The 21,281-nt window shown below is 43.2% G+C and overlaps 1 protein-coding gene across 2 annotated transcripts in view; it reads right to left on the bottom strand.

The window, feature by feature from the left end:
• Nucleotides 1–21,281, bottom strand: part of EVC2 (EvC ciliary complex subunit 2) — a 148,454-nt gene that overhangs the window by 15,932 nt on the left and 111,241 nt on the right. For both annotated transcript variants that reach the window (XM_033213720.1, XM_033213719.1), the window contains exon 17: nucleotides 8,083–8,310. In XM_033213720.1, coding sequence (XP_033069611.1) covers nucleotides 8,083–8,310 — 228 coding nt within the window. The remainder of the gene's footprint in view (nucleotides 1–8,082; nucleotides 8,311–21,281) is intronic.

Here is a 21,281-nt window from a genome sequence, read left to right as displayed (position 1 = left end):
CGCACTCCGTTTCCTGTCACCTAAAATCACTGTCCTGTGCTTTTCTACTAGAGTGTGAGCTCTTTAAGGGCAGGGCTGTGTCTCCTTCTCCCTGTCTGCAAAGTGCCTGGTGGCTGGCACCTGTCACTGCATATGGTGGGGTACCTGCATGCACCCACCATGGATGAAAGCCAAGTTGGAACACAGCAACCATGGCTAACACCACCATTACCGTCAGCGTCCTGGGCACTGCTCTGTGTACTTTTCATACATGAATCTCACTGAACCCTTATAACAACCCTTCAGAATACATACTCTTAGTTCTCCTGCTTTATAGGTAAAGAAACAGGCAGACAGAGTTAAATTAATTTGCCAGATGATGCAACTACTGAGTGGCAGATCCAGAATTTGAAGCCAGGCTAGCTGGCTGTGAAACTGTGTTCTTAACCACTAGTCTACACTGTCTCTTCTTGGCCAAACAGAAGTAATCTGCATTCTTAGGCCACCAGGATTAGATAATCTCACACAAGAAACTGTCCACAGCCTGCTTAGGTGGGTGGTGAGGGGAGGCAGGAGGGTCCCAGGCCTTGGAGAATGCAGGTACATTTAACCCAGTGTTTACCAGATTGGTCAGCACTATAATTAGGACTGGAAGGTGGACAGGGTGTGAAATCCTAAGAGGCCTTGGTTGGACTTCACCAGGGGAGGATGGTCCTTGATCCTCCTAAATAGGGACAAAATGGTCTGCCTTTCCGCAGAGAGACCAAAACTTGCATCAAACACTCAAAAGAGTCTCAAAGCCCCCTAAAGACTGAAACACTATTCAAGAACCATGACAGAAGAAAATCAGCCAGAGATAGACTGCATCTCCCTGTAGCATGCAGAGCCTTCTATCCTACCCAGGCATTTGGGTGCTGAGCCTTCGAGAACTCCTGAGCAGGGCTCCTAGTATGCTGAGATGTGGAACTATGACTATCCCTCTCGCTGCAGCATCCCACAAGGAAACACAGTCCAGTGGAGTTCCAGTAGTATGTGCTGTCGTGCTGTCAGCACGGCCAGGAGCTGGAGGCAGAGATCCCACTTCTACCCAGATGCCAGCCCCAGCCCACCTGGAGGAGAAGGGAGGCTCACATCTGAGACTGTGTCACCAGAGGAACAGTGGAACACACAGAGCTTTTCAAGCACCAGGAGAGCCCTGGTTAGGAACAGAATATAAGGTGGAAATATGTCTCACGGTTTATAATCTGCTGATGGCGTCCCCAAACCCCTGCACCCTTCCACCTGCCTGCCACCTGGCACAACTGGAATCCAAAACTTGGTTCTGGAATTGTCTTCCCTAATAGCTGATTTCCTCGCCAGGTTTTAAATGCTGAGGGCAGGGACTCAGGAGCATCGCTGACATGTTCTCCTTTCTCCCCAGCAGTCAGCACAGCGCACGGCTCATGGAAGAAGAAACAGCAACAATAATAACAATGATGATGATGAGGGAGATGACGGCAGCTGGCATTTACTGAATGTCAACATGATGCCAGAGTGTATTAGCAGATTATAAAAGTTACATGCATTAGTGGTTTAATCTTCAAAAAATAACACAAGATAGGAATTTTTTGTCATCTAATTGTATATACAAGGTAACTGAAGTAAGAGACTATAATGGAATCTCCTGAAATCACAGAGCTGGGCAAGAGGCAGAGTCGGGGTGATTTCAGGTGTCTCTGACTCTGGGTCCCATCACTCAGCTCTAATGCCCTTAGTAATCACTCCACAGGTATCTGCTGAATGAATGAATAGATATACAGATGTTGATGATGGATGGAAGCGTGGATGGAGGGAGGGAAAAGGGATGGAGGGGAAGAAAGACACAGAGAGAGAGGGGGAGAGAGAAAGAGGGATAATAGATAGATTGGGGGATTCAGGGGTGAATGAGACATGAAAACTCACTGTCTAGTGAAGGAGAGACTCATGTCAACAGTTGCAGAGATGAGAAATGCCATCATCTGCTTCGGGATGGAGGGTTACGGGAGCTGGAAGAGACCAGCTCTGCCAAAGGGAATCATGGATGGCTTCACAGAGGAAGTAACATTTGGGTTTGTCTTAGAATATGGAGAGAAGTCTGCAAGGAGGTACAGCAGAAGCATTCTAGGCAGAGGTCCTTCAAAGGGACACAGGCCTGAATGTGTCTCCAATGCTCAGGGGGCAGCAAGAAGGTCCGAGGGCTAAAATGAAGGATCTGAGAGAGGGAGCAGTGAAAGGTGGGATTTTTAAATGTAGAGCTGGGGATGGGGCTGTGAATCATCACTTTTATTTTTCATAAACATCCCCTTGGCCACTGTGCAGAGGGGTAACTAGAGTAGGGAGAAAGGGAGGTAAGCAGAAATTGAAGTTAGGACAGGAGCATGGGCTTTGGAGGGAGGTTTAAAGTCTGCTTTTCAGCTGTGGGATTGGTGAAATAACTTAACCTTCCTAAGCCTCACCTCTTCCATCTGTAGAATGGGCATGAAAACGTCATGGGATGGACATGAGGTTTAAACACTTAGCCCACTGCTTTGGACATAACGAGAGCTCCACTGATGCTGGCTAATATCAAGGTTATTTCTGTTGTTCCGGTCTAGATACATCAGACTAGTGAAGCTGGGCAGCCAAAGGTGGAAATGAGAAAACCCAGGCAGAATCAACAGATGGTAGCCAGTGGTACATGGGAAGAAAGGCAGAGGGACGATCAGAAGATGCCAAGACTGGGCGCAGTGGCTCACGCCTGTAATCCCAGCACTTTGGGAGGCCAAGGTGAGAGGATCACTTGAGGTCAGGAGTTTGAGACCAGCCTGACCAACATGGCCTTGTCTCTACTGAAAATACAAAATTAGCTGGGCATGGTGGTGCATGCCTATAGCCCCAGCTACTCGGGAGGCTGAGGGAGGACAATCAATTGAACCCAGGAGGTGGAGGTTGCGGTGAGCTGAGATCACACCACTGCACTCCAGCCTGGGTGACAGTGACTCTGTCTCAAAACAATAAACAAAGAAGAAGATGCCAAGTGAGGCTCAGGAAAGTAAACACACAATTTAAACTGAAATGCAAATACAGTGGGTATCATTTGTTTGGGGTCACATTATCTGTTAGGAGTAAGTCTACCCCATTTAAATTTGCCTATCGTTGTCACTTGGCCCTCTGATCCAACTAAGCCTTGCATACGTTCCAAGTTCGCAAAATGAGTCTAAATCTTTCATCAGATGAGGTGCACTTGATACAGTTTTCTTAGGAGTAATTTCTTCCAAAGCATTCTATTTCATGCTTTTTTAATTCTCCTGAATGTTTAACAGCCTAAAAGCCCATTCCCAATAGGAAAGTGGTTTACACAGAATGAGCAAATTGCAGAATGCAAGTCTAATATCTGGAACAAAACAACAGGCTTGTCTTCATTTCAAATGCAAACTCAAGTAAGGGTGTATTATATGCACTGCCTTACCACCCATTTAATAATATGGCATCATCTGATTTATCAGCTGCTCCCAACTCAGGACACATTAACTCTGTTCTAAACAAACTGGAGGCAGGAGTTACTCAAGAGTTTTAAGATAAAATAAAAAATGTAAGTGTCGTACTCTCCGATTATTATACTAATAGAAATCAGTGTGGTTTGAAGTAAAAAGCACAAATATGTGTTTTAGGGCTGTACTGAGGGTGTTTCTGGGGCACTTAGGATGAGCAGATGAATCATGCACTGAAGGCTAAATGTTCCTGGTGTCTCCCTCTGCCCCTAACTGACTAAATGACCTTGGACCTGCTCTTCCCTCTGCAGGCTCTATTTCCTCCATCTGGAATTCAGGGCAGCGATCCACCTCCATGCTAACCACCTCGAGTGTAATACTTGCTGTGGGCTTTGGAAGTTTGCTTCTATTATTAATTTGCTACGGAGTTTTATCTTGAATGGGTGTTAAATTCAGTTAAAGACTGATATGGTTTGGATTTGTGTCCCCACCCAAATCTCATGTTGAACTGTAATCCCCAGTGTTGGAGGTGAGGCCTGCTGGAAGGTGACTGGATCATGGGGGTGGATCCTTCATGAATGGTTTAGCACCATCCCTTTGGTGCTGTTCTTGTGATAGTGAGTGAGTTATAATGAGATCTGGTTGTTCAAAACTGTAACACCTCCTCCACTCTCTCTTCCTTTTGCTCCAGCCATGAAAGATGTGCCTCCTTTCCCTCTGCCTTCTGCCGTAATTGTAAGTTTCCTGAGGTTTCCACAGAGGCTGAGCAGATGCATCAAGCTTCCTGTACAGCCTGCAGAATTATGAGCCAATTAAACTTCCTTTTTTTACAAATTACCCAGTCTCAGGTACTTCTTTATAGCAATGTGAGAACAGACTAATACAGAAAATTGGTACTGAGGAGTGGGCACTACTACAACAATACTTGCAAATGTGAAAGCAGCTTTGGAATTGGGTAACCAAAGGAGGTTGGAAGAGTGTGGAGGGCTCAGAAGAAGACCGAAAGATGAGGGAAAGTTTGGAAATTCCTAGAGACTTGTTACATTGTTGTGATCAAAATGCTGGTTGTAACATGGACAATGAATTCTAGGCTGAGGAAGTCTCAGATGGAGATGAGGAACTCATTGGGAACTGGAGTAAAGGTCACTTTTGCCATGCTTTAGCAAAGAGACTGGTGGCATTGTGCCCCTACTCTAGAGATCTATGGCATTTTGAATTTGAGAGTGATGATTTAGGGTATCTGGTGGAAGAAATATCTAGCAGCAAATCATTCAAGGTATGACCTGGCTGCTTCTAACAACCTATGCTCATATGTGTGAGCAAAGAAATGACCTGAAACTGGACCTTATATTTAAAAGGGAAGCAGAGTGTAAAAGTGTGGAAAATTTTCAGCCCACCATAGCCAAGAGAATGGGAAAAAGACCTTAAAGCCATTTCAGAGACCTTCACGGCAGCCCTTTAATCACAGCCCCAGAGGCCTAGGAGAGAAGAATGGTTTCTTGGGCCAGGCCCAGTGCCCCGCTGCCCTGTGCAGCCTTGGGACCTTGCTCCCTGCATCCAGCCTCAGCTCAAAGGACCCCAGGTGCAGCTTGGACCACTGCTCACAAGATGCAAACTGTAAGCCTTGGCATCTTCCATGTGGTGTTAAGCCTGCAGGTGCACAGAATGAAAGAGTTGGGTCTTGCGAGCCTCCGCCTAGATTTCAGAAGATATATGGAAAAGCCCCAATGTCCAGGCAGAAGCCTTGTGCCAGGGCAGAGCCCTCATGGAGTACCTCTACTAGGGCAGTGTGGAAGGGAAATGTGGGGTTGGAGCCCTGACACAGAGTCTCCACTGGGACACTGCCTAGTGGAGCTGTGATAAGGGGGCCACTATCCTCTAGACTCTGGAATGGTAGATACACTGACAGCTTGTATCCTGCAGATACTCAACACCAGCCATTGAGAGCAGCTGTTGGGGCTGAATCACAGGGACTGAGCTGCCCAAGCTTTGGGAGCCCATCCCTTGGACCAGCATGACCTGAATATGAGACATGGAGTCAAAGGAGATTATTTTGGAACTTTAAGATTTGATGACTACCATCTGCATTTCAGACTTGCCTGGGGCCTGTAACCACTTCTTTTGGCCAATTTCTCCCTTTTGGAACAGGAATATTTACCCAATGCCTATGGGTCCACTGTATCATTGGAAGTAAGTAACTTGTTTTTTAATTTATAGGCTCATAGGTGGAATGGACTTACATTGTCTCAGATGAGACTTTGGACTTTTGAGTTAATGCTGGAATGAGTTAAGACTCTGGGGGACTGTTGGGAAGGCACGATTATGTCTTGAAATGTGAGAAGAACATGGTATTTGGGTGGGGTTACATCTCATGTCGAACTGTAATCCCCAGTGTTGCAGGTGGAGCCTGGTGGAAAGTGACTGGATCACGGGGGTCCTTCATGAATTGTTTAGCACAATTCCTTTGGTGCTCTTCTCGTGAAGAAGTTATTATGAGATCTGGTTGTTTAAAAGCGTGTGGCACCTCCTCCTACTTCTCTTCCTCCTGCTCTGGCTATGTAAGACATGCCTGCTTCCCCTTTACCTTTGAGCCCAGCTCAGCTGGGCTCTACAAAAAATACCAAAAACAAACAAACAAAAAAAGCTGGGTATGATGGCACATGCCCATGTGGTCCCAGCTACTTGGAGGGGTGAGGTGGGAGGATTGCCTGAGCCCAGGAGGTCAAGGCTGCAGTGAGCCAAGATTGGGCCACTGCATTCCAGCCTGCTCGACAGAGTAAGACCCTGTTCGAAAAACAGAAAAAAAAAAAAAAAATTTAAATCATTTTTGTAATATCTTTAACAATTTCACAAATTATTATTATTTTAGATTCTGTGTTGATAATCTGGATCTCTAACGTATTCAGGGATCGTAATCTGGCTTTCTTTGTTTCTCCTCTATGCAGGTCATCTTGCCTTGCTTCTTTATGTGTTCGGTGACGTTTTTCTTCAATGAGAGCTCACCTTCGACTGAACTTGATCTATGGAAATCCTGAGCTACCCAACTGAGAATATTTTTTTCTGGAGAGGATTTGTCTTTGCATGCAGACAGTGAACTAACCTGGAATTATTTTAATTTAATTTATCACCTCGGAGATTTCGTGACTGGATGGCTAAAATGCATTTGGATTTGTTCTTCATGTTAGCAGAGGCCTTGGATTACAAACTCACAGGAAGAGCTTCACCTGGAGCAGGTGTGGAGATGGGTTCTGCCAGCAGGCGGCTATCTCCTCCCACCCCTTGCTGGGTGTTCTCACTAACTGAGACATCCCACAGCCTCATCTCCCATTCCTCCAAAATTAATCCCAAGTCTCTGTGTTACAGGTTTCAGCCTTTGTTCCGAGGTAAACCTGGCTTCTGAATTTGCCCCCACCTATCTCTGTGAGTTCACCTGATTTAGGATATATCTTGCGTATCTTTACGGATTTTCTTCCATAGACCCTTGTGAGCTCACAAAGCATTAAAAATATGTTCATTTTTATATGTCCAGCATCTGGCTATTTTGCGCTGGAATTACTTACAATGCTTTTGCTTCCTTTCTATCCCTAAAACAGTTGTTACAGTGCAGGGTGCATAGTGTCTGCCCACCACCGAAATACTTTTAGACCTTCCAGCATCTACTGTTGTTACGTTTTAAGGAAAGTAATGGGAACCTCACATGGCAAACTCAACTGGTGTAGTCCACAGACATGACATAATGGGTTGAAGTCAGAAACAGATTCTATTCCTGGCTCCTTTCACAATCAGCCATGGTGTCTTCACAAAGAACTTGACCTGCCATCTGCCCCAATCTCAGTTTCTTTACCTGAGAACTGAGTATAACAACAAGATCTACTTTACCGCACAGCTAAATAACGAATATAATGACAAACAGCATAATTGTAAAGTAGCATAAAATTGTACCTTCTTATTAATTATGCTTCAGTAATAATCTTAATAAGTATAACTAAGTAAAGAATTATGTACACTTAAGTGAGAGCATGTCTATTCACAACTTAGTAGCGCTTCCCTTCCCACACTAGGGTTTCAATAAATGCGAGAGGTTTTTTCCTCACTATAAGTGATTATGATATATAATAAATGAAATTCCAAAATATATACATAAAAGACCTAAAATTAGTCACCCAAACAGTTATTACAATAGCTTTTGTTTTATGGATATACCTCTCACATTTTGGAAAGAATGTAGCATGTTGTGATAACGCTAATAATTAGAATTTTTAAAATAATAAACAACCGAATACATTGTTGCATTTAGGATGTGCTAATTGGAAGATACACTGTTGTCCTCCCTAGCATAATGAAAGAAACAATACTGCCAATGAAACCATGGCAACTGCCAAGGTTCAGAGATGTTAAAATCCAAAAGGGTTGCTTCTCAGAGCAATGAAATAGAGCCATCTTTGGTTGAGAGAGTGCAACGTACTCTCCAATAAGTCACTTTGTTTAATCCTCATCACAACCCACCAGCATAGACAGGACAGGGGTTGCAGCCTACTCCACAGGGGAAGATGCAGAGGTAGGTACCAGAAAGAACCAGCTCTGTCCGCCCCTCCTTCCCAGCGCCTGCACTCACCCGGATGTGCGATTCCAGGATCTGCGTGCAGGCCGACTTGGTCAGCATCTCAGATGCACTCAGCTCTTCCAGGAGCAAGTCCTGGATGCTGAGGAGGGCGGTGTAGGCTGACAGGGTCTCGGTCACCCGGGCCGCCTTCTGGAACTGCAGAGCAACAAGCGACTGTGCAAAGCCTCCCTCCTGTGCCTCCAGCCGCTGCACTCTCTCCCGCAGCAATTCACCTCGAACCTGGGAGGGGACAGGAATGGACCCAAACCCAGAGAGCAGTGAGTAGAGGAGGGTGGAGGAGAACAGTCTTTCAGAGTTCACAGACCTGGGATTCTGAGGACCACCAAAGTTTACAATGGAGATGCACTGGGAACCTGCAGGGAGCAACATCAGACAAGGCTGTCCCTGCTTATGAAGACTCCAAGGGGGCTGGGGAGCCCAGCCATCCTTCATTCCATACGTATCATCCTCAAGAGTCACCCAAGCCCATCGCTCTCCTGAAAACACTTCTAAGTCTTTCCATGTCCTAGTGGATGGAAGTTTAACTCCTTAGCATGGGATCCAAGGAGCTCCCTACCCCAATCCCAGCCAAGGTCCCCCTGGACAGGTCTGGTCTGTTCTTCTGCCCCTACCCCACTCACACATGCACATCTGGGGCTCCCATTCCCAACTGCGCACTGTGCTCTACACGCCATGCGCTTTGTGTCTGTGGTTCGTGCTCTCTGAAAGGACGGAACTGTCCTCCCATCCTCCCTTCCTGAAATTCTACTATTTGTCCTTTGGGTCTATAGTTCCCTCTGAAGCGGTCTCACTTCTCTCTGTCTGTTTTGTTCCATGTAGACTTCAAGCCAGGTGCCCAGGGTTTACTCGACCTCAGGCAAATCATTAAGCTCTGCGTGCCTACGCTTCTTCATCTATACAGTGGAGAAAATATTACCATCCAACACAGAGTAGTTGTTGTTTTAATCAAAACAGCTTTATTGCGGTATAACTTCTGTACAATAAGCTGCACATATTTACAGTACACAATGCGATAAATTTTGACATATTTCTACCCCTATGAAACCACCACCACAACCAGGGTAGTGAACACATCCATGTTCTTGGTAAACCCACCCCCTGCCCCCCACTTAGCAACCACTGATGTGCTTTCACTTACAATTGATGAGTCTACATTTTCTAGTTTTTTTTTTTTTTTTTTATAAGGGGAATCATACAGTATGTATTTTTTTTGTCTAGTTGTCATTCTTTTTTTTTTGAGACAGAGTCTTACTCTGTCACCCAAGCTGCAGTGCAATGGTACAATCTCGGCTCACTGCAACCTCCGCCTCCTGGGTTCAAGCGATTTTCCTGCCTCAACCTCCCGAGTAGCTGGGATTACAGGCATGCACCGCCATGCCCGGCTAATTTATGTAATTTTAGTAGAGATGGGGTTTCACCATGTTGCCCAGGTTGGTCTCAAACTCCTGGCCTCAAGTGATCCACCCACCTCAGTCTCCCAAAGTGCTGGGATTACAGGTGTGAACCACTGTGCCCAACCTATCTAGCTGTTTTGACTGAACATAATTATTTTGAGATTTACCTTTTACCATCTTCTTCTGGGTTGAGGAGCTCTTATGCTTCCCCCTTCCCTCCCTTTGTTGCTTTATTAGCTATAGCTCTGTTTTGTTATTTTAGTGGCTGCTTTAGGGTTTACAGTACACATCTTTGACTTATCCCAGGGTACCTTCAAGTGATATTATATCACTTCATATGGAGTACAAGAACCAAAAATAAAATTCTAATCCCCCCTCTCAACCATCTGAATGGACTACTCCTCTCAGCAAGGGGATTCCAAAGTTAACCTGAAAAACTAGTTCAGGCCATGATGGAAATGGGGAGCTGAACATGCCTCCTTATACGGTCCTTCCTTTTGGAATTTCAGATTGAACAGACTCTTTAAGTCTGATAAGAAACATTTACAATCTATTCTCTCTGAAGCCTGCTACCTGGAGGCTTCATCTGCATGATAAAACCTTGGTCTCCACAACCCCTTAGTGTAACCCAGATGTTCCTTTCTATTGACAATAACTCTTTCAACCAATTGCCAAACAGAAAATCTTTTAATCTAACTATGATCTGGAAGCCCCCGCTTCAAGTTGTCCCGCTTTTCTGGACCAAACCAAGGTACATCTTACGTGTAATGATTGATGTCTCATGCCTCCCTAAAATGTATAAAACCAAGCTGTGTCCCAACCACCCCAGGCACACGTCATCAAGACCTCCTCCATTCTCTCGCCTCAGCCTCCCGAGTAAACCCAGGAGGCGGAGCTTGCAGTGAGCTGAGATCCGGCCACTGCACTCCAGCCTGGGCGACAGAGCGAGAAAGACCTCCTCAGGTTGTGTCATGGGTGTGTCCTTAACCTTGGCAAAATAAACGTTCTAAATTGATTGAGACCTGTCTCAGATACTTTTGGCTTACAAACCTTATGCTAATTTACTTCCATTTCTTGCTTCCTGGTCTTGTGCTATTTCTGCTATACATTTAATTTTACACACGTTATAAACTTCATACTACTTTGTCATTATTTTCATTGAAACAAGTCAATTAATCTTTAAAATTTTCTTGTATTGAAGTGAACTGCACATAACATAAAATTTACTACTTTAAAGTCAACAATTAAGTGACATTTAGGATTGAGTAGCCCCCACCTCTATTAGTCTGAGAACGTTTTCACCATTCCCAAAGCAAAAGAAAACCCCACACCTCTTAAGCAATTATTCCCCAGTCCTCCCAACCCCAAGTCCTTGGCAACTACCTATCTTCTGTTTCTATGATTTTCCTTATTCTGGATATTTCATATAAATGGAACTACAGAATAACCTTTGTGTCTGGCTTCTTTTACTTTGTATAATGTTTTCAAAGTTCATCTACTTGTATCAAAACTTCATTTCCTTTATATGGTGGATAATATTCCATTGGATGTACAATCAGTCAATTTTTGGAAGACTTTTAAAATTAAAAGAGAATCTAACATAAGTACCCATGTAGTTACCATTCCCATTGCTCATTTTTGTGTGTGGTTCCGTAGCAGGAAGAGCCACAGACAAAACCGCTCAGACACTGGAGTTAAAGAAGGAAGGGGTTTATTCGGCTGGGAGATCGGCAAGACTCCTGTCTCAAGAGCCGAGTTCTCTGAGCAAGCAATTCCTATCCCTTTTAAGGGCTCACAACTCTAAGGGGGTCCACGTGAGGGGGTCATGATTGATTCAGCAAGCAGGGGGTACATGACTAGGGGCTGCATACACTGGTAATTAGAAAGGAACCGAACAGGGCAGGGATCTTCACGGTGCCTTTTTTATGCAAATAACCAATTAGGTCAGGGGTCGATCTTCATTTTTTTTTTTTTGAGATGGAGTCTCGCTCTGTCACCCAGACTGGAGTGCAGTGGCCAGATCTCAGCTCACTGCAAGCTCCACCTCCCGGGTTTACGCCATTCTCCTGCCTCAGCCTCCCGAGTAGCTGGGACTACAGACGCCCGCCACCTTGCCCGGCTAGCTTTTTGTATTTTTTAGTAGAGACGGGGTTTCACCGTGTTAGCCAGGATGATCTCGATCTCCTGACCTCGTGATCCACCCGTCTCAGCCTCCCAAAGTGCTGGGATTACAGGCTTGAGACACTGCGCCCCGCCAAGGGGTCAATCTTTAATTACCAGGCCCAGGGTGTGGCGCCGGGCTGTCTGCTTGTGGATTTCATTTCTGCCTTTCAGTTTTTACTTCTTCTTTCTTTGGAGGCAGAAATTGGACATAAGACAATATGACGGGTGGTCTCCTCCCTTAGTTCTAGATTTCTATCTGTTATGAAAATCCTTCTGCCTGATTTCCTATAACATTTCTTGCAGTATGAATCTCCTAGTAAGGAAAACTTTCAGCATTGTAAGTCTAAAACATTTATTTCATCTTCATTCTTGAAAGACGTATTTTTTGAATAAAGAATTTCAGGTGGCAGGTTTTCCTCATTGCTTTGAAGACACTGCTCCATGGTCTCCTCACTTGCATTATTTGAAATGAGAAATCAGCTGTCACCCTGACCTTTGCTTTGTAGTGTACATGATGTATCTTCTTCCTTTAGTTGCTTTTAAGATTTTCTCTTTATCAATGGTTTGGAGCAATTTGATTATGATGTACCTTGGAAAAATTTTTCTCAAGTTTCTTATGCTTGGGATTCACTGAGCTTCTTAAATCTGTGAGTTTACAGTTGTCATCAAATTAGGCAAAATTTTACCATTAATTCTTCCAATATGTTTTCATCCTTCTTTTTCTGTCTCCTCTTCTCTAGGAATTCCAATTACCCACACATTAGGCCACTTGAAGTTGTCTCATGGCTCACTGGTACTCTGTTCACTTTTCTCTGTTTTCATTTTAGACAGTTTCTTTTTTTTTTTTTTTTTTTTTTTCTTGAGGCAGAGTCTCGCTCTGTCGCCCGGACTGGAGTGCAGTGGCCGGATCTCAGCTCACTGCAAGCTCCGCCTCCCGGGTTTACGCCATTCTCCTGCCTCAGCCTCCCGAGTAGCTGGGACTACAGGCGCCCGCCACCTCACCGGCTAGTTTTTGTATTTTTAGTAGAGACGGGGTTTCACCGTGTGAGCCAGGATGGTCTCGATCTCCTGACCTCGTGATCCGCCCGTCTCGGCCTCCCAAAGTGCTGGGATTACAGGCTTGAGCCACCGCGCCCGGCCCATTTTAGACAGTTTCTATTGCTATTATCTTCAAGCTAACTAATTTTTTCCAGCAATGTCTAATCTGCTGTTAATTCCCATACACACACACATATATGTGTGTGTGTGTGTGTATTCAAATCAAACTTTTAGAGAAAAAAATATGTATGATATAGATGTAAATACAGACATATAGATATATCTTTTTACATCTTCCATATCTATACTTAACCTTTTTTGAACATATGAAACACAATTATAATGACTGTTTTACCCCATTCGTGCTGGAGGTTGCAATTTTTTGTGTGTAAAAAATCAGAACTTGGTGATGACCTTGAGCAGTAGGATATAAACAACTCCCACAAGCTTAGCATTCCAATAATGGAACACTAGGCATAAATGGGTTAATGCCATTCTCTGTCAATTCTAACATCTGTGTCAGTTCTGGACTGGTTTCAATTGATTCCTTTTTCTCCTCATGAGGAGTTATAGTTTCCTGTTTGTTTCATGCCTGGTACTTTTTAACTGAACTACAGACATTGTAAATTCTACCTTGTTGGGTCCTGGATATTTTTATGTTTCTATAATCATTCTTAAGCTTTGTTCTGAGATGCAGTTAAGCGACTTGGAAACAGGCTGACCTTTTGGGTTATGTTTTTAAGCTCTTTTATGTAGGACCAGCATAGGGCTCATTATTTCCACTGCCGAGGTAAGACCTTTTTGAGTACTATATTTGATGCCCTCTGAATTGAGGCTTTGTAGTCTGGCTGGAAGAAACTGTCACTATCCCCAGCCTGGTGTGAATGCTGGGTACTCTTCTCTCTAATTATTTTGGGTGGTATTTCCCCTGGCTTTGAGCAATTTTCTTCCATGGAAGTGCTGAGCAGGTCTCAGCAGAATACTCAAGGGGACCCAGTGGACACCTCTGGAATCTTCTCTGTGCAGCTCTTTCTTTTCTGGGATTCTGTCCTGTGAAATCTAGCTGACTTGGCTTCCCCCAATTCTTAGCTTTGTCTCTTCTACTCAAGGGGTCTACCCTAGTAGACCTGCTGTGACCTTGCCTTCTTGCTGTGCCTCAGCCTGGAAACCCTTTTATGTCAGTAAGCTGGGACAATGACAGGGCTGAATTCCTTTATTTCTTATTTCTTAGGGATCAGTTTTGACTGCTGTCCAGTGGCCTGAAAATCACTGTTTCATAGATTTTGTTTGTTTTGTTTTAGGTAAGGCGTAATTCCATTACTTTTTATTCTGTCTTGGTCACAAGCAGAAGTCCCTCATAGGGTTATTCTGATTATTAAATAATCTAATACTTTTAAGTGCTCAGAACAGTGCCTGACACATTGGAGTGTTTAACAAATGTTGCCGTTGTTGTCCTTGGTGGTGGTGATGGTGTTAATACTCTTATTACTGAAGGTGGAATATGGTGGGTTCCATAAGGGAGGTTCCATATATGATGCTATGTAGTTTAGAGAAAGGGAAGGTCATGACAACATTGGCATTTGAAACAGACACTGAAGGATCCAGGCATTCAGGAAGAGGAACAGCATGACCAAAGGCACGGAGGCAGGGGGCCCTACAGAGACTTGTGAGGCTGAATTAGATAAAAGCTAAGAGGGAAAGTGGGAGATGAAGCCGTAAAGGTGGGGGAGAAGAACCCATACTGCAGAGGCCCTGAACTGTCAGGGACAAGAAGGCAGAGCTTCCCCTCAGACAGTGAGAAGGGCAAGAGAGCTGGATGTCCCTGAACAGGAAAAACTTGAGTGATGGGCAAGGCATGGCAAGAGTTGGGTAAAAGGTGATCAATAAAAATAAAATTCTAAGCCCCCTAACTGACTGAATGGGCCCCCTGTTGGCCAAGAAGACCCCAGAGAAACCTTGGAAGCTGAGTTCCCAGCCATAATGGGATGGAAGGTTGGACACACCTTGCTACACCTCCTCCCTCACTAACCATCATTAGGCTTTCTTCCCTAAGGGCTAAATAGAAACCAGCTCTTCCAAAAGACTCCATGCCTGATATTAACCAACTACCTGACACTGCCCCTCCTTTTTGCTGTTTTGACAAAGCAACCAACTAGCATTCCTTCCTGATAACACACACTGACCACAGATTGGTTCTGGACAGTCTATTGAGGAAGCTCAGTGAGGGCTTTAGTGTCCTCTACTTCACATTTTGATGTCAGAAGGTAGAAAACACCACCCTCAGATCATGTATCTACCTGTATCAACCAGCAGAGAGTTATTGGGATTCTAAAGAGTTCAATAAATCACACCTCTCCTTGCCCAAGTTTGGAAACAAATACAACTAGATGAAAGAGTGACCCAGACAGACACCAAATGTCAGCTTTGATGTTGAAAACTAGATTAGAGAATGTGGCTCAGATCTGTATCCAAACAAATTCACAATCCCACAAACAGTAGGCCTCCCTACCAAATTCATCACTTAATAAACAGATCATGCCAGCACCACCATTTTTTTGTACATGGGACCTGTATTAGTCTGTTCTTATGCTGCTATAAAGCACTGCCTGAGAGTGAATTTTGACTCACAGTTCTGCAGGGCTGGGGAGGCCTCAGGAAACTTACAATCATGGCAGAAGGGGAAGCAAACACATCCGTCTTCATACGGCAGTAGCGAGGAGAAGTATCAAGCAAAAAGGGATAAAACCCCTTAAAAAACTATCAGATCTCATGAGAACTCAGTCACTATCACGAGAGCAGCATGAGGGTAACTGCCCTCGTGATTAAGTTATCTCTCACCAGGTCCCTCCAATGACACACATGGGGATTATGTAAACTACAATTCAATATGAGATTTGGGTGGAGACACAGGACCCATGAAGGGGCATGAAGCTCAATGACAACACTTGTGCATGTTTCTCCTTTCATAAATATTCATGACTTCTCCTATAGCTTATTACATATGCATATTAAGCCACCCTGTTTAGCATAAATTCCTGTTTCCTTTGCCCCCTTCTCTAAGTGCCTGTTTTCAGCTTATAACCAGATGCTATGCTTCCTAGCCTGTCAGAATTACCCCTCTGCAGGCTGCAACCTGTTATGAGAAATAAAGGTCTCCTTTCCAAATTTATGAACCTCATCATTCTTCAGCCAATAGAGGTCTTCTTTATTGCATGCCTGCCATGAGCTAAGGTTTTCACGTTATCTTTGTGTGGTCTCCATCTTCCCCTCTTGGGTGGGTGGTGGTCCAAGTGTCCCGTAAGACCCAGACCCCTGCAGACGTGCAGAGCAGAGGGCAGAGTGAGGTGGCCATGAGGGATAGCTCAAGTTTTATTTATGCAAATGCATGCACAAATGTGGGTGAAGTGTAAAGCTTTTTGTATATAATATATGAACAACATGGACAGTGAAATTAAAAAGAAAAAAAAAGCTTCTCCAAAATTCTTTTTTCTTCTTTGGAAAGCTTAGTTTGTTAGTTCCAGCACCATGAGAATGTGTCTCTAGAGAGGGTTTTAATCCTCTGTCTAGAAGAAATCCTGGGAAACAACACAGATTTGCATTTCTATGAGGTATTAATGACAGGCTTCATTAAATATTCAAGCCACTGAGAATAATACAAATTCATTTGCAAAATGATATGCTGCTAAACACTCTTTAAAGAAGAAGTTCAAACAATTTCCTTACTACTTTTTCCCTGACAACATGTGGATTTCAAAGGAAAAGTTTCTTCTATGCATTATAATGTCCTTTAAACATATAATAAAGTCTACCTGTATCAACCAGCAGAGAGTTATTGGGATTCTAAAGAATTCAATAAATCACACCTCTCCTTGCCCAAGTTTGGAAACAAATACAACTAGATGAAAGAGTGACCCAGACAGACACCAAATGTCAGCTTTGATGTTGAAAACTAGATTAGAGAATGTGGCTCAGATCTGTATCCAAACAAATTCACAATCCCACAAACAGTAGGCCTCCCTACCAAATTCATCACTTAATAAACAGATAAGAGGGGCTTTCCTATAGGCAGGCTGGTTTCCAGAGAGGAGGAGGCTGAGCTGAGCCTGTCCCATTCCTTCTTTAATCCCACCAATCATCAATGCCCTTCTTGCATTTATGATTATGATCATTAAGATCAGATTATGATCTCCTCCTTGGAGAAAAGTGGGCAAGGGATGGAGAATCTAGGAGTGCCACTAGCAACATCCTTCAGTGGAAAGAGAGGTATTTAGAGAGGTTTTGTTACAGAAGGTAACTAGTCAGACATGAGCAGGGCAGGAGAGAGCCCCCCTACTACCAGGAAATGCCAGGTGGCCATCAGGTGATGGTCAAGTGGTTGTTAACTACATCTTTAAAATAATAACTGGTTGCAGTTGGTGCCAGGGAATGGCAGTCTCCCAACGATAGAAAAAACCTGAAATTGGTGATAAGCACCTTCCCAATAAGAACTCAGGAGTCGGGCAAGTGGGCTCACGCATGTGCACTAAGAAGCAAAATGGCAGAGTATAACTAGTATATGACCTTCTAGGAACATTCTACTGGTAAGGAAGAACGCCTGAAGTGAGCATGTGCATAACTTCAGTAAAAACACTGTGTATGCGGCTCCTCCCAAGTGCTGGCAGGCCACTGTACATGTGAACAGCCCACCCTAAGGGAAGAATCATGGGAGAAGGGATGTGATATGGTTTGGCTGTGTCCCCACCCAAATCTCATCTTGAACTGTAGTTCCCATAATCCCCACATGTCATAGGAGGTAACTGAATCATGGGGGTGATTACCTCCATGCTGTTCTCCTGAGAGCGAGTGAGTTATCATGAGATCTGATGGTTTTATAAGGGATTTTTCTCCCTCTTTGCTCTGCACTTCTCCTTGCTGCTGCCATGTGAAGAAGGGTATGTTCGCTTCCCGCTTCTGTCATGATTGTAAGTTTCTTGAGGTCTCCCCAGCCCTGCGGAACTGCGAATCAATTAAACCCCTTTCCATTATAAATCACCCAGTCTTGGGTATGTCCTTATAGTAGTGTGAGAATGGACTAATACAGTATGCAACCCTCCAGAAGTATGCCAATGTATAAAACCCCAAGTCAAAGGTTAAGCTGTGCAGTTGGTCTCTCAAGTCGCCCGCTTGCCCCTCTTTCAAGTATGCTTTACTTCCATTCCTTCCTGCTCTAAAGCTTTTCAATAAACATTGACTCCTGTTTGAAAACTTGCCTCAGTCTCTCTTTCTGTCTTATGCTCCTTGGTTAAAGTCTTTCTTCTTAGGAGTCAAGAATTAAAGTTGCCACAGATTTGTACAGATTTGCTGCTGGTAACATTATCAAGAAACTTGCATCCAAACATTGGGAGAATAAGGCTAAAGAAACGCTGCTGAAATATAAATGTGCATTTGAAGATTCCCATTCCAGTGGCTGGTCCCCTTAAAAAGCAGGTAAGTTTAATCCATGTTCTGTTGAATGGGTTCAAGATACCCAGAGCAGGTAAAAAGATGGGAAATGTTTAAAACTCCCTGTGGCATATTGTATCAGGAGGAAAGTAGATTCACTGATGGTCCATTGGGTTAATATTTGTTGAATGAAATACTATCTTGCTAAATAAGCATCATTAGTGTTTAAATTTTAGACACAGACAAATTAATTTATACGCCTAGAAAGTTACTTCTACCACCCCTATCATCTACATTATCGAAGTGCAAATTCCCCAAAGAAATGAGGGGCATCATCTCACATCACTTAGCATAGTTTTGCTTTGTTGTATTTTAAGGTTGATCTATTAATTCTTACATACAAACTTACCACTGACCTAGCTGTGTGATCGGGGCAAGTTGCTTAACCTCTCTGAATCTCAGTATTTCCTGTGAAAAGGAAATAGTATCTGGTACCTAGTGAGTACCTAATAAACAGTAGCTGTCATCATCATTACCACTTTATCATTTTTACTATCATCATTATTAAATAGGATTTCTTTCAAGTTGCACAAAAAAGATAAAAATAATGGTTTGCTAATAAACAGTAGCTGTCATCATCATTACCACTTTATTATTTTTACTATCATTATTAAATAGGATTTCTTTCATGTTGCACAAAAAAGATAAAAATAATGGTTTGCCATATTGAGTTTTTCCCCCTATTTTAAAGAGCTTTCTTCATTTCTAATGATAAAATACATGCACAATATAAAAAAAATTTTACAGTGGAGATTCCTAGTGAAGAACAGTAAATTTTTAAGCTGCATCCAGTGCTTTCATTAAGGCAGAGGGTAAATATGGGGGAAATGAGAGAGGAAACAACAGTGGCAAAATTTTGAAAGTTAGAGACTGGATGACTAATTGAGAAAGAACCACATAGATCCCCCCCAAAAAAAACTGAATCTTAAGTAAGCCATGGAGTAAGCAAGAAGCAACATAATTTGTACTGCAGAATCTACCTTCCCAAGTCTCAGAAAATGTAGTCATCAGATACATCTAGAAGTGGGAGGTAAAAGATGGAGCTAAAACAGAAGAAAAGGGTAAACACCTTATTAGGAAATAGGCTCCTAGAATTCCCCCCACCCATCCTCTGCTCAGCAGGGCACTCTCTTCCCTATACCCAGCAGATGACTGGAGATTTAGTCTCAGGAAAAGTCTCTGAATTTAGGGGAGGAAACTCAGGCACATCTGAAAACAGAGGGCCCTAGTGGAAGTTTACACACTGACTACTAAAACCCCAGCTCCCTTCCTGCATTTGGCTTGCCAAATGTTGGGCAGCCAAGCCTTTACCATCTAGACAAAAGACTTGGCGTGCTCTTTGGGGGATTCAACTAGCCTTGATGAAAGAGCTAAAGATACTCACACTGGGGGTTCCCCCCCAGAGTGGCCCAGCCCAGCCACCAGAGTGAAGGCCACAATCTACAAGCCCTGGCTGTAGGCTCAGAGTCTTAAGGCAGTTTCTTATTATCCCACTCTTAAATATCGTCAGACCATCAAAGATGACCACATACGTGGGAAAGTCTCTAATGAACACGGAGGTTAAGACTGAATAGGCAGGAATTTTTAAAAAAATCATTAACATTATCAGAAAGATATAGCAAGTTATAGCAGCCTCAAAACAGTAAGATAATTTTTTTTTTTTTTTAGGAAGACAGCATTGGGACGGTGGAGGAAGATGCTCTTGAAGAATTAGAAATTGAAAACATAAATGAAAAACTCAATTAAAGACTTATAAGATAAAACTTATGCTATCTCCCAGCAAGTAAAGCAAAAAGACAAATAGTAAAAAAAAAAAAAAAAAAGGAAAAAAAGAAAGAAAGGACGAGAGGTCAACTTTGGAATCCTGAGAGTTCTATAAAGACAAATTAGAGAATAGGAGATGTAACCATTAATAACATTCAGGAAAATTTCCCAGAATTTTAGATTGGTTAAACTATCAGTCGAGTATGAGGGCAGAATAAAAACATTTTCAGTCTTGGAAAAATCTGAAAAAATCCAAAATATTAAATTTCCTATGTGTCCTTTCCCAGGAAACTAATAAAAGATGTGTTTCACTAAAAACAAGGATGAAAGCAGGAAAGAGAGGGGTGAAGGGAATTCATATGTGGTCACAATACGAATGGCATACTGTGCATTCAGACGGCAGCTGTGCATGAGGCACAGATGTCAGTTTCCAACTGGAACACATCAGAAGGCAGAGAGAGAGAGATGTATCCTGAAAGATGAGATTAACAGAAGACGTGACATGTATGATGGTCCTGATAGGGTATTTGGTCTACTATCAAGAAGTGGGTTAATAAAGCTGGGCCTGGTGGCTCATGCCTATAATCCAAGCACTTTGGGAGGGCAAGGCAGAAGGATTGCTTGAGGCCAGGAGTTCAAGACCAGCCTGGGCAATGCAGTGAGAAACCTGTCTCTATAAAAAATTTAAAAAATTAGCCAGGTAGGGTGGTGCATGCCTGGAATCCTAGCTACCTTGGAAGCTGAGGCAGAAGAATCACTTGTACCACCCAGGAGTTCAAGGTTACAGTGAGCTATGACTGTGCCACTGTGCTCTACCCTGAGCGACAGAGCAAGACCTTGTCCCTTAAATTAAAAAAAAAAAAAAAGTAACCAAAAAGGAAACTAAAGAACAACATTAACTCCAGGAAAGCCAGAAAGTTACAAAGTAGAGAAAAAGGATCCCAGTTTTCTATAAGATCCAACTGTGAATAACATTTAAGTGCTTATAATCATAGAAACCATAAATACTGATCTAACTATGGTGGGGGATGAGGAAAGAGCTGATATGTGGTCCAGGTTTAGAGAAGAAAGAGAGTAAAACAGTTTCCTAAGGAAACTAAAGGAAAATATTAACTCCAGAAAAACGAAAAGTTATACAGTAAAGAAAAAGGATTCTAGTTTCCTATGAGATTCAACTGTAGGTAACATTTACATGCTTATAATCATAGAAGCCATAAATACTGACCTAACTATGGTGGGGGATAATGAAAGGGCTGATATGTGGCACAGGTTGAGTGAAGAGAATAAAAGAGTAAATCCTCATCTTTCATATGGAAAAGGAAACAGATAATCCCAAATTAGAGAAATTAA

The sequence above is a fragment of the Trachypithecus francoisi genome, unplaced genomic scaffold, assembly GCF_009764315.1.
Source record: "Trachypithecus francoisi isolate TF-2019V2 unplaced genomic scaffold, Tfra_2.0 Lachesis_group1, whole genome shotgun sequence".
Taxonomy (NCBI): domain Eukaryota; kingdom Metazoa; phylum Chordata; class Mammalia; order Primates; family Cercopithecidae; genus Trachypithecus; species Trachypithecus francoisi.
This window is presented reverse-complemented; position numbering and strand designations above follow the sequence as displayed.